The sequence below is a fragment of the Babylonia areolata genome, chromosome 33 (genome assembly GCF_041734735.1).
Source record: "Babylonia areolata isolate BAREFJ2019XMU chromosome 33, ASM4173473v1, whole genome shotgun sequence".
Lineage (NCBI taxonomy): Eukaryota > Metazoa > Mollusca > Gastropoda > Neogastropoda > Buccinidae > Babylonia > Babylonia areolata.
The window spans coordinates 10,308,094-10,322,310 of record NC_134908.1 but is presented as its reverse complement, the minus strand read 5'-3'; the positions used below and the strand labels follow the sequence as shown (position 1 = coordinate 10,322,310).

At 42.6% G+C, this 14,217-nt stretch overlaps 1 protein-coding gene across 11 annotated transcripts in view; it reads right to left on the bottom strand.

Annotated features, from left to right (window-relative positions):
* Positions 1-14,217, bottom strand: part of LOC143277149 (protein scribble homolog) — a 138,094-nt gene that overhangs the window by 24,966 nt on the left and 98,911 nt on the right. For 6 of the 11 annotated variants that reach the window (XM_076581895.1, XM_076581900.1, XM_076581902.1 and 3 more), the window contains 5 exons: positions 13,903-14,121; positions 12,976-13,084; positions 10,101-10,157; positions 5,339-5,441; positions 4,798-4,812 (listed from right to left, as the gene is read on the bottom strand). In XM_076581895.1, the coding sequence (XP_076438010.1) occupies positions 4,798-4,812; positions 5,339-5,441; positions 10,101-10,157; positions 12,976-13,084; positions 13,903-14,121 (503 nt within the window). The remainder of the gene's footprint in view (positions 1-4,797; positions 4,813-5,338; positions 5,442-10,100; positions 10,158-12,975; positions 13,085-13,902; positions 14,122-14,217) is intronic. The other 5 variants (XM_076581896.1, XM_076581903.1, XM_076581901.1 and 2 more) reach the window with 3 other exon arrangements.

Below are 14,217 nucleotides of genomic sequence, written 5' to 3'. Positions count from 1 at the left end.
CCATGCCCCTCCCACCCTGCTTTCTCTCACCCTGCCCCTCCCACCCTGTGCCCTCCCACCATCCCATACCAACCCCCTCCCTAACCACGCAAACTTCTTCTTCTTCTGCATTCGTGGGCTTCAACTCCCACATTCACTTGTATATACGCGAGTGGGCTTTTTACGTGTATGAACGTTTTTACCCCACCATGTAGGCAGCCATACTCCGTTTTCGGGGGTGTGCATGCTGCGTATGTTCTTGTTTCCATAACCCACTGAACGCTGACACGGATTACAGGATCTATAACGTGCGTATTTGATCTTGCGCATACACACGAAGGGGGTTCAGGCACTGGCAGGTCTGCACATATGTTGACCTGGGAGATCGTAAAAATCTCCACCCTTTACCCACCAGGCGCCGTCACCGTGATTCGAACCCAAGACCCTCAGATCGAAAGTCCAACACTTTTAACCATTCGGCTATGGCGCCCGTCGCAAAGATAAACAAAATACATGGCTGTCTGAGTCAACCAGCATCGCTTCATCATGTTCATGATGTGGGTCATCTCACATCATTTTCAACTAATTCAAGGCTGAATCATGATAGGAATGGATTGCATGGTACACATCATTTCTCACATGTCAACGCTGCCAAACGCATTAACATGTTCGACTGAACAGAAGCCAGAATTTAGGACACTAAAATAGGAAATTACCCACCAACTGACAATGCAAAAAAAGTGGAATACAAATATATACTAGTGGTGACCGTGCAAGGCAGTGACTACAGTGAGTAAGATGGTGGTGGTGGTGGTGGTGGTTATGAGTGCACAATTATTATTCAACTGTGCAGGGGACCAGGGCAGTGATAGACTACATGTGTGTGTGAGAGAGAGAGAGAGAGAGAGAGAGAGAAAGAGACAGAGACAGACAGAAGACGCACAGACAGAGAGACAGGCACAGAGACAGACAGACAGACAGAGAGTGACAGAGACACAGAGAGAAAGAGAGCAACAGACAGAGAAAGACACAAAGAGACAGACAGACAGATGGCAAAGACCACGACGATTCAGGAAAGATAAGGCTTTCATGAAAGAGAAAAGAGGGGCAGGGGGGTCGATGGGGGGCAGGGAGGGTGTGGGGTGGGGGGATGGGACAGAACAAGAGAAAGAAGGAAGGAGGGGGTAGGGTGTTGAACACAGAGAGCTGTTTCAGTACGTGGACAGCATTTGTATTAACCCACTGACTGCCAGGGGGAAAAACAGAAGTTTCCAGTCATAAATCAATGTCCAGAACAATCAGCCCCAAAACGGTGAAAACAATCTGGAAATATACCACCCTGGATCAAATTTGAGCATTTTCAGCCTTCTAAGCATATTTCCACTTCTTTTGATGATGTCATCAGTGATGTCACTTAGGACGTAAGTGCTATGTCCTGTGGCAGTCAAGGGTTAAGCAGAATCTCGACAGATTAGCACTGCCTTTAACTGATCACCCACACTCTAAGCTCAACTTGAAACACATTAAAACTCTAAAACACACTCAACTCAAAACACGTTCAACTGGATCCTGCACCATTACATGACATGCTCAACTCAAAACATGCTCAACTCGAAATACACCACAAACTCTAAACACACCTGACTGAAAACACACTGAACTCAAAAATACACCAAAAACTCCAAACATGATTGACTCAAAACACACTCAACTCAAAAATACGCTCAACTCAAAATATACCAAAAACTCTAAACACGCTCAACTCAAAACACACTCAACTCAAAACAGTCAACTTGATCCTATAACACTGCCCTGCAGCAATATCCACCGTGAGATCAGCAAGGAATGGGGGAGAGTTAGAAGGGAAGGTGTGGAAGAAAATCCTTTATGTTCACCTGGAAACTCACTCAAGTCACAACATGCCAAACTCTAAACTTCTTCAACTCAAAGCACACTCAACTTGAAACATGCTCAACTCAAAAGCAAGCTCGAAACATGCTCAACTCAAAACGCATCCAATTCAAAACATGCTAAACACAAAACATGCTCAACTAAAAGCACATCCACCTCAAAACACCCTCAAAACACACCCAACTCAAAACATGCTGAAGTCAAAACAGGCTCAATTTGGAATATGCTCAACTCAAAACACATCCAACTCAAAACACGCCCAACTCAAAACACCCTCTTCTCAAAATATGTTAACTCCTAACACTCTAAGAGAACAACAAACAGAACTAAAAAAATCAAAAAATCAGTAAGTAAATGAATATGAAAATGCATTAACAATTTAAGACAACACTCTTTCACAACTTCAATGATATTCTGAAGCAGATAAGAGAGACAGACAGAGACAGAGAGAGGAGGGGGTGGAGAGAGAGAGGGGGAGGGGGAAGACGGAGAGACAGGGAGAGAGAGAGAGAGAAAGGGGGGTGGGGGGGGGTGGTAAGGGCGTGCAAACGTGAGAAGGAGAAAGGGAGAGACAGAGGAATAGAGAGAGACAGAGAATGATACAGAAAGATAACAGAAACAGACAAATTAACCCCTAGGCTGCCTGCATGACGAGATAACTCGTCATGGCAAGCATGTATGCTTCGCTGCCTGCATGACGAGATAACTCGTCATCGAAATATTCTGACTTTTCCCTGGTTTGCATTCACTTCCTTGGCAAAAATAGTGGTAGCTTTAGCCTGGGGAATCTCTCTAGATTCTATTCATAGCTAGAAACCCCATCTACGTCATGAAGCAGTCCTTTATTTGAACGTTTTGGTTGGGTCACTGTCCAAGTGTTTGCCTGACTTCTCTCCTCGCTCGCTCAACAAAATGTCGGACTGACGCCGTGCTCAAGACATGCGATCGTGACGAACTAAATCAACCATGATTTCTTTCTTTAGCTGATGCTCAGAAAGAATTGAAGTGTAAATTCGAAGGAGAAGATAGAGATGAACATTTATAGGACGATCTGATAGAAAATAAATGAATAATGAAGAGAGTGGCCACGATGCGACTGTCAGTGAGTGATGCCGGCTGTACAGATCTTAGCAGACGACAGATGACCGAATTAGCAGCAGAGCGATAGTCTTGGCACGCAGCCAACGCGGTCTGATGAGAACTGAATCAAGTTACCGTGTGAGAGGGGTGAGGAGGAGGGGGGTGGAGACTGAGGGGGCGTGGCCTCACATCCATCTTATCACTTGGAGAAGTCACAATGTATTGTGTATCTATCTCTTAAAAAAAATATATGTATTGTGGTTGTTCTAGTATGATTTTGGGTTTGCAGATATCCATTTGTCCAGAAAATATTATGTTTTTGTGCAAATTACCTGACTAATGTTTGTAATGAACAAGTTGAAAATGTGACAAAAAACAAAACACTGATTTCAAAACAACAGCATGTCACTAAAAATATATAAAATGGGAAAACAGCATGTGTTTTGTATTCTTTATTCATTTCCCTTTCAGAAAATATATACTTTTATGGGTCTTTCTCCAATAACAAAGAGCACAGAATTTTTGGAAAATTTATACCCGTTTTTTGTGAAAAAACCCTGGCAAATAGATTTCACTTAAATCTTATTTTCCTGGCAGCGAAAGGGTTAACAAAGGCAACAGGAAGAAAGAAAAGAAAGACAGCAGAAACTGTACGCAACAGGTGATAACTTTAGGAATGGCAATTTTGAAAAAACTGCAAAGCACAGCACAGCACAGCTACAAAAAATGTAACAGCACACCACACCACAGCACAGCACAGCAATCACCATTGCTTCGTCACAGCAACATGAAACACAGCACAGAACAACATGCTGTGGTTCGTCACTGCAATGCAAACTACAGCACAGCACAGCACAGCACAGCATTGCACAGCACTGCACTGCACTGCACAGCACAGCACAGCACAGCACAGCACAGAACAGGGTTCCCACACACAGATGTGACCATGCTTTTTGTTTTTCCATACTTTTACCAGACCAGACCGAACATTTTCCAGACCAAACTCAAAGCCAAACTGAAGCAAAATTTTGTCTGCTACATCACTGACCAAAAACAATGGTGACTATCTCAGCACTGATGTTCAGATTTTAATCACTTTTGTGTTTTCTTTTTTTTTCTTTTTTTTTTACTAACCTTTTTTGTTGAGCAGTGTTGGTTGAGGATTTTATCTTAATTCCAAGACACTGAGGGGCAAACTTCAATTTGATTTTTCCAAGGTTTTTTGTACCCTGGAAACGGTTCTTTCATTTTTACAAACAATTCTAAGCACTGGAAAAGGTTCTCTTATTTCTACCAGACTTTCCTGCCCTGGAAACACTTCTCTCATTTTTACAAAAAAATTCTAAGCATTGGAAAAGGTTCTCGAATTTTTACAAGACTTTCCAGACTTAGGAAAAGGCTCTCTCATTTTCAAAAGACAAGCCTTGGAAAAGGTTCTCACATTTGGAAAAGATTCTCTCATTTTTACAAGACTTTTAAAGCCTTGGAAAAGGTGCTCTCATTTTCACAAAACATTTCCAGCCTTGGAAAAGATTCTCTCATTTTTCAAGACTTTCCAGCCTTAGAAAAGGTTTTCTCATTTTTACAAAACTTAAAGCATTGGAAAGGGTTCTCTCATTTTCTAGCCTTTCCAGCCTTGGAACTGATTCTCTAATTTCTAAAAAGAAATGTCCAGCCCTTTAAAAGGTTATCTCATTTCTACAAGACTTTTAAAGCATTAGAAAAGGTTATCTCATTTTCCCAAGACTTTCCTAAGCTTTCACGACTGTGTGCGAACCCTGATATTGACTCGAATCCAACAGACCCAAAGTACAAACACTTAGTTACCTCTTTGCATTCAAGCTGTCAGCCAGCAAAGAACAAAGAGACAAAGCAAACGTTACCACAGGCTTGTCATTATCGATACCACATACAGCATAAAACAATCACAGAGCTTAATAAGCGATGAGTCAAAACTCTAGGGTTTTTTGTTTTTTGGTAGGTTCTTGGGTTTTGTTTTTGTTTGTTTTATCTTTGTGCGTGCATGCAGTGTGCACATGTCTGTTTACGCACGTGCGTGTGTGTATGTGTACAAGTGTGTGACACGAGAGTGAGTGTGAAAGAGAACTCAAACTCGAACTTGAATGTTTTACTGAGGGTAAAAGGATAAGCTACAAGCTTCTTTTAACCATGCCCTCGCCACAACAACAAAATAAGAGAGAGAGAGAGAGAGAGAGAGAGAATGAATGTGTGTCTGATCATATTTGTGTGTGTATGTGTGTGTGTTAGAGTGTTTATTCATGCACACATATTCAGTCAGGCTTCAGTCACACACACACACACACACACACACACACACACACACATATCGGACAGACTATCCACTGACCCCGACAAGACGTGGTCCAGTTCTTGGTCAGGTTGAAGGTCACCCACACCACTCGCCACATACGATCGTAGCTGCTCTGACGACATGTGCGCTGTCTTGTTCGCTGCCAGGCAGAAAGCAACAACATTAACCCTGTGTCTGCTGATGACATGTTTGACATTCAAGTTGTGTTTCAGTCAACGGAGTGTTGGCCTAATGGCAATACGTCCACCTAGGAAGCGAGAGAATCTGAGTGCACTGGTTCAAATTCTACATATGCTAATATTTTCCTCCCCTCCACTAGACCTTGAGTAGTGGTCTGTAGACACTAGTTATTCGGATAATAAGATAAATTAAAGTCCTGTGAGCAGCATGCACTTGGTGCATGTAAAAGAACCCATGGCAACAAAAGCGTTGTCCCTCACCAACATGGTAAAAAAAACAACAATACTCACAGACAGAAAAAAATACAAAAAAAAAGGTGATACTCTCACTGCAGTGACATCTTCTCCCTGGGAACAGCAGCCTGAATTTCACACAGAGAAATCTGCTGTGACAATAGAGCAATACAATACGATATAATACACCTCCCAGAGAGGGGTAAGTGGATTAAAAAGTTTGTCAGTGCACTGTGATAAAACAGAGCTCACAGGTCAGGATGTCAATCTCCATTCTTTTTTTCTAGGGGGATGCAGGGGGGGGGGGGGGGGAACTTTTGTTCAGGGAAACACAATTACACCACATAAAACAAAGAAAAGAAACAAGAAAGTTGTGACTGCCCTTCAGATTCAATCATGCCGCACTGATCTCATCTATCAAGGTTCAGCACTCTGAGGTTCAACTGACTCTGCCCTATTAGTTTTCTCCCCTGCTTTGCTCTTTTTTTTCTTTTTTCTTTTTGTCTTTTTTTTTTAAATCTTTTTAACCAGTTCTCTCCTGTCTTTTACCACCCTCTTTTTTTTTTGTTTTTTTTTTTTTTTACCATTTACCAGTTTTCTCCACTGTTTTTTTTTTTTTTTTTTACCACAAAAATTTCTCCCCTGCTTTTAACCACAGACTAACGATGTCCATTTGTAAAGGATAGTTCAGAAAAAAATATAAAAATGATAAAAATATTTCAAGTTAGATAATGACAATTTTTGTTATAAACAGCCTAGTGATGCATCGAGTCAGATGGTGTCTTAGTGGATTAGGTTTCTGGACTTCAAACATATCAGCTTGTGTCTGACCAGTGCATTTGAGAAATCTCTGGCATTAATGACACACAGATGGTCAGGTTTAAAAAAAAATCTACTGTATGTATGGCTTAAAAAAAATCCATGTAACACACACATGCTATATTGTCACATGAACAGACAAAGCAGCAATGTTTGGAGTTTTTTTCTGCATCAATCAGTTTCACATATACTGAATGGGGATTTCAATTTCTAAACAACAACAACAAAATACACCTAAATTAATCAACATAGTATCAATTTTGCTGTTTGAAATAAATGCAGTGGTTTGGCAAAAGCACAACGGTTTGCCAGTCACAGGGTGAAACATCTGACAAAAGACATAAAAATAACAAACAAAAGTACACTTTTGGCACCCAGTAATGCACCATACTGTGACACACTGGCAACAGCAACAGTATAACAGTCCACCTATCAATCACAGTGTGAAATTTCTTATGAAAACCTTTCTTTTTTTTTTTTAAAGGTACACTTTTGGCACCCAGTCATGCACCATACACAGACCACCCATGCACACATGCATATATATCAGGAACACAGGATGACCACTGACACTCATATTCAAAGAAAAGAAAGAAAGAAAAAAATGAAAATAATTATAAACAAAAGGAAAGGTTCATCTCAAAAGCCAAAGTTCTTTTTGTTTGTCTTCTGGTGTCTGTTGTTGTTGTTGATGTGTTTTAGAGGGGAGGGAGGGGGGAGAACAATATAGATGACACACCTACATGCAGAATGCTAGTGCCCTGGTCACCAGAAAAGGTCACAGCTGTGATTCATATCACTTATGGCATCATCACCTGACAATTTACTACTAATTAAAGAAGCTTTTCACTCCAAACTGCAGATTCATATGCGCTTTAGGGTAACTGCATTATCAACATTATAGCTGGTCACGTGAGTACTCTTACTACCTTGCAGATGGCAACTGCCTAGTAGCATGATTCTGGTTATCCTGGTGATGACTGCATGATACTCAGTACATTGACAGGAAGGGGACAGGGTCATGTTGGAAATGGGTGCAGAAAAAACCTAAATACTTTAGCTTGAAACCTTCATTTTGGGGTTTTCATTTACTATGAAACCCTCCATATCAAAGCTACAAGCTGAAATATTGTTTACAGTGCGCTTTTGTGTAGCAATATTGCATGATGGCGTTTGTGGGTGCGTGGGTGGGAGGATGTGTGCATTGGCGGGTGTGGGTGTTTATGTTTAGTGTTTACATTATAGCACAACAAGATAGTGGGGGAAAAATAACACAACTGCACTTGAGTGTTACGTCTAATACATTAGCAAATATTTTAGCACTATTTCTACCCATAAAATACACACATGTGAATTTTCTTCTTTGCTTTTTTTTTGGTCTAAACTATTTTGAGTATTCTTACTTATAATCTTGGTTATCCTCCCATGACTGCGATTTTTGTCATCCTGTCAACAGTGAATATATGATCATATTCTCCATTCATGTTACTCCAAGAAAACATATACATTTAAATACTTTTGAGCATGGCTATAATTTTTGGTGACTTCTAAGGTTAGTGACTTTTTTGCGTGTTTTTTTGTTTGGTTGTCTTTTGTTGCTGTTGTTGTTTTTTGAAAAAATTACAAAAAATTCTGACACTCAAAGGGTTAACACACACACACACACACACTTTTCTCAAACTGACAAGCAAAATGTGCTCAGAAACTAATCAACAAACAAAATGCGTACAAAAAACAAACTGGCATGCACATACAAAAACAACAATAAAAAAAAAAAAGTAAAAGAATAAAACTGCACAGTACACAGGAAAAGCTGTGCAAATCAGAACGTGAAGATGCCATTCCAACATCCCATGACAACATTCAGAGAGGAATCCACCCATCATACCACAACACAAAGTGGGGAACCTAGCGACAGTGGTAAACTCAAGGGGAAAAAATCAAAATCCTTGGACGTGACTGCATAAAAATCTGAGGATCAAACTTTTAAACTTTGTGCTGCTATTCAGTCCTAGTTGTGTTGTTGTTTTTTTAGGTACACCATTTCATCTGCTGGGAAGTGTAACGGAAAACTGGTGTGTGTCAGTGTCCAGGGGGATACCTGACTAGGTTTGTAAGTCAGTGTAAAGAGGAATGGATCTGTAAGTCAGTGTAAAGGGGAATGGATCTGTAAGTCAGTGTAAAGGGGAATGGATCTGTAAGTCAGTGTAAAGGGAAATGGATCTTAAGTCAGTGTAAAGGGGAATGGATCTGTAAGTCAGTGTAAAGAGGAATGGATCTGTAAGTCAGTGTAAAGAGGAATGGATCTGTAAGTCAGTGTAAAGGGGAATGGATCTGTAAGTCAGTGTAAAGGGGAATGGATCTGTAAGTCAGTGTAAAGGGAAATGGATCTTAAGTCAGTGTAAAGGGGGTATGGATATGTAAGTCAGTGTAAACAGAATGGATCTGTAAGTCGGTGTAAAGGGGGTATGGATCTGTAAGTCAGTGTAAATAGGAATAGATCTGTAAGTCAGTGTAAAGGGGAATGGCTTTGTAAGTCAGTGTGAAGGGGAATGGATCTTAAGTCAGTGTACAGGGGGTATGGATATGTAAGTCAGTGTAAAGGGGAATGGATCTTAAGTCAGTGTAAAGGGGGTATGGATATGTAAGTTAGTGTAAATAGAATGGATCTGCAAGTCGGTGTAAAGGGGGTATGGATCTGTAAGTCAGTGTAAATAGGAATGGATCTGTAAGTCAATGTAAAGGGGAATGGAGCTTAAGTCAGTGTAAAGGGGGTATGGATATTAAGTCAGTGTAAATAGGAATGGATCTGTAAGTCAGTGAAAAGGGGAATGGAGCTTAAGTCAGTGTAAAGGGAGTATGGATATGTACGTCAGTGTAAATAGGAATGGATCTGTAAGTCAGTGTAAAGGGGAATGGAGCTTAAGTCAGTGTAAAGGGGGTATGGATCTGTAAGTCAGTGTAAATAGGAATGGATCTGTAAGTCAGTGTAAAGGGGAATGGAGCTTAAGTCAGTGTAAAGGGGGTATGGATATGTAAGTCAGTGTAAATAGGAATGGATCTGTAAGTCGCTGTAAAGGGGAATGGATCTGTAAACAATGAAAAGGGGGGTTGTTTTTTTAAGTCAGTGTAAAGGGGAATAAATCTGTAAGCCACTGTAAATGGGAATGAATATGTAAGTTAGTGTAAAGGGGAATGGTGGACCTGTAAGCCACTGTAAAGGAAAATGAATATATGTAAAGTCAGCGTAAAGGGGGATGAGGTTTTTAAGTCAGTGTAAAAGGGAATGGGGATAGGCATCAGTGAAAAGGGAAATGTTTTTCATGTCAGGGAAAAGGGAAATGGCTCTGCATGTTAGTGATATGAAAGGGAATGCGTTCGTATACCAGTATATAAGGGAAACAGCTTTGAATATCAAGTGTCGAGGGGAGTGGGGTTTACAAACACATCAGTGAAAAACTGACAGTGCGTAAAGACAAGCCATGCGCAGCACACGCATCGTGCAACAAGTTGAGGAAAGAGTGGTTTGGGAACTGGTTCCACACAACAACTGAACAAGCAGGTACCTTCCTCCACTTTCATTCTGGCAATTTCATGTTCAGCCAGATAGCTGAATCGCTTGCCTGTGTGAGAAACATCACAATAATAAACACTGTATTTATATAGCGCTGAATCTCGTTGCAGAGACAAATCAAAGCGCTTTCACTCACGACTTTCACACACATGCGTACCTCTGAACCATAGGAATGACAGACAACACTCAGGCTATGGTCACACTGAGCCCAGACAGTTTCTGACAGCCGCTGGCCACCAGCCAGAAACAGCCAGCTGTTTGATCTGTCTCTTGTACACAAGTCAGATGGCTGAATGATCCAAGGGATGGAACTCTTTGAATGATATAAGCAGCGTATTTCCCAATAATATTCGTTACTTCTGTCTGGAGAGTGCCGTACTGTTCCCAGCTGAAGGCAACTGGCTGTGTGACTGGTGTGTTGCTGTGTCAGGCTGACGGCAACTGGCTGTGTGTGACTGAAGTGTGTTGCTGTGTCAGGCTGGCGGCAACTGGCTGTGTGTGACTGAAGTGTGTTGCTGTGTCAGGCTGGCGGCAACTGGCTGTGTGTGACTGAAGTGTGTTGCTGTGTCAGGCTGGCGGCAACTGGCTGTGTGTGACTGAAGTGTTGCTGTGTCAGGCTGACGGCAACTGGCTGTGTGTGACTGAAGTATGTTGCTGTGTCAGGCTGACGGCAACTGGCTGTGTGTGACTGAAGTGTGTTGCTGTGTCAGGCTGACGGCAACTCGCTGTGACTGAAGTGTGTTGCTGTGTCAGGCTGACTGCAACTGGCTGTGTATGACTGAAGTGTGTTGCTGTGTCAGGCTGACGGCAACTGGCTGTGTGTGACTGAAGTGTGTTGCTGTGTCAGGCTGACAGCAACTGCCTGTGTGTGACTGAAGTGTGTTGCTGTGTCAGGCTGACGGCAACTGGCTGTGACTGAAGTGTGTTGCTGTGTCAGGCTGACGGCAACTGGCTGTGTGTGACTGAAGTATGTTGCTGTGTCAGGCTGACGGCAACTGGCTGTGACTGAAGTGTGTTGCTGTGTCAGGCTGACGGCAACTGGCTGTGTGTGACTGAAGTGTGTTGCTGTGTCAGGCTGACGGCAACTGGCTGTGTGTGACTGAAGTGTGTTGCTGTGCCAGGCTGACGGCAACTGGCTGGGCTTAGTGTGAACTTAGCCACATAAACACATGTATAGAGAAGGCTGGAGGAATTATGTTTGGAGAGAGGGAGGGGAGTGAGGAGCTATTTTGGATAGAGGTAGGTTTTTATAGGACAGGCATGAAGGAGCTGAGTGCAGGGATTTGACATACTAGTTTCTAGAACGCCTAAGGAAACAACACACAACCAACAAACAAAGTCAACATTTGTCAGTTTTCTTAGCAGTTATTATCTATCAGTCTGTCACCTGGCTTTCAAATGTCTTCGCTCAGCTAGACAACAGTGTTTCTGTGTGTGTGTGTGTGAGTGTGTGTGTGTGTGTGAGTGAGTGAGTGTGTGTGTGTGTGTGTGTGCGTGCGTGCGTGCGTGCGTGCGTGCGTGCGTGCGTGCATGCGTGCGTGCGTGTGTGTGTGTAAAGTTTGTTAGAGACATCTACATGTGCAACCCAGATTCTTTATCAATCTTTATTACTTTTTCAGTTATATTCATACACACATCAAACATATATTAACAACACACACACACACACACACAGTCACAAAAAAACCCTTTTTAATAGTTAACTCTTTTAAAATCTGTACCCACTAAAATCCACCCTTTTAATTAGGAAAATCAAGCAAGCAACAACTTTTTCATGAGAACCGCTCAACCAAATTACCTGAGAACCAATCAAGCAGCACCTGTCACTAACGAGAAGCAACCAACCAATTACCTGAGAACCAATCAAGAGACACCTGTCACCTAACGAGCAGAGAATCGACCAATCAATTACCTGAGAACCAATCAAGAGACACCTGTCACCAACCAATTACCTGAGAACCAATCAAGAGACACCTGTCACTAACGAGCAGAGAATCAACCAATCAATTACCTGAGAACCAATCAAGAGACACCTGTCACTAACGAGCAGAGAATCGACCAACCAATTACCTGAGAACCAATCAAGAGACAGCTGTCACCTAACAAGCAGAGAATTGACCAACCAATTACCTGAGAACCAATCAAGAGACACCTGTCACCAACCAATTACCTGAGAACCAATCAAGAGACACCTGTCACTAACGAGCAGAGAATCAACCAATCAATTACCTGAGAACCAATCAAGAGACAGCTGTCACCTAACGAGCAGAGAATCGACCAACCAATTACCTGAGAACCAATCAAGAGACACCTGTCACCTAACGAGCAGAGAATCGACCAACCAATTACCTGAGAACCAATCAAGAGACACCTGTCACCTAACGAGCAGAGAATCGACCAACCAATTACCTGAGAACCAATCAAGAGACACCTGTCACTAACGAGCAGAGAATCGACCAACCAATTACCTGAGAACCAATCAAGAGACAGCTGTCACCTAACAAGCAGAGAATTGACCAACCAATTACCTGAGAACCAATCAAGAGACACCTGTCACCAACCAATTACCTGAGAACCAATCAAGAGACACCTGTCACTAACGAGCAGAGAATCAACCAACCAATTACCTGAGAACCAATCAAGAGACAGCTGTCACCTAACGAGCAGAGAATCGACCAATCAATTACCTGAGAACCAATCAAGAGACACCTGTCACCTAACGAGCAGGGAATCGACCAATCAATTACCTGAGAACCAATCAAGAGACACCTGTCACCTAACGAGCAGAGAATCGACCAACCAATTACCTGAGAACCAATCAAGAGACACCTGTCACCTAACGAGCAGAGAATCGACCAATCAATTACCTGGTGGTCTCCCGGCGGGCTCCACGGTGTGCTCCTTGATCTCCTTCTCAAAGAACTTCATCTTCTCTCGAAACGACAGGTGATCCAGGTTGGCGTTGGCATCTGCGTTCTGTCACACACACACACACATCACACACATTCAGGGGAAACCATTCAGTCATCACCGTCAGGGGAAACAAACAATGAAGCGTGGGTGCTGGTGAATTTTCCAACACATTTTTTTTTCTTTCTTTCTCCTTATCCTATTGAGCAAAATGCACAGTCTTATTCACATTCACCCAGATCTATAAAGTGGCTTTCAAGCCCATATTCACCCAACCACACTGGCACCCTTAGTTTTGTTTTCAAGAATGTGCATGCCAGGTATATTCTTGTTTCCTTAAACTGTCAAATTCTGACATGGATTACCACATCTCTGAAATGCGCATCCTCTACATGCACATGCATGCACACAATGGAGGTTGAGGCACTAGCAAGCCTGTACATGTGTTAACTTAGGAGGTCAGAAAAATCCCAACCTTTCACCCACCAAGCACCTATGTTGAGATCAAACCCAGGAGAAAGTCCAGTTCTCTAACGTGTCTGTTGGGTGCATCAGAGGAAAATAAAAAATTCTGCTGGTAAAATCACATTCTTTACTCATACACCTGCAACCGAACAACACAAGACAATGGCCATTCACATTCACCTGCACATTCACATGAATGCCCTCACACATGCATAATACACACTCGCACAACGCACACACAAACAAAACAAAGGATACACACACTCACAATCACACACACACACACACACACAAACACACACACACACAAACACAATCAAACACACACACACACACACACACACACACACAAACACAATCAAACACACACACACACACCAACACACACACACAAACACCACACCACACCCCAACCCCACCTTCATCAATCCGATGTTAGTGCCCGACGGGAGTCTGGCACTTTTGCGCACCGCTGTGCCAGGGGAGGTCATGCCGTCTCCCAGAGGGGAGGGAATGTCTGGCTGCAATGCTGGTGCTGCCGTTGTTGTTGTCGTTGGAGGTGGGGGGGCAACGTTCGGAGGTTTGCTGAGAGTGATGCGTTTTGGGGGCACTGGGGGTTTGGGACCTCGTCTCGCCATCTGAGTTCATGGCAGGCAGGCAGGCACGCAGGCAGACAGGCAGGCACACAGGCAGGCAGGCAACAAGACAGATGAGGATGAGGATGACAATGATGA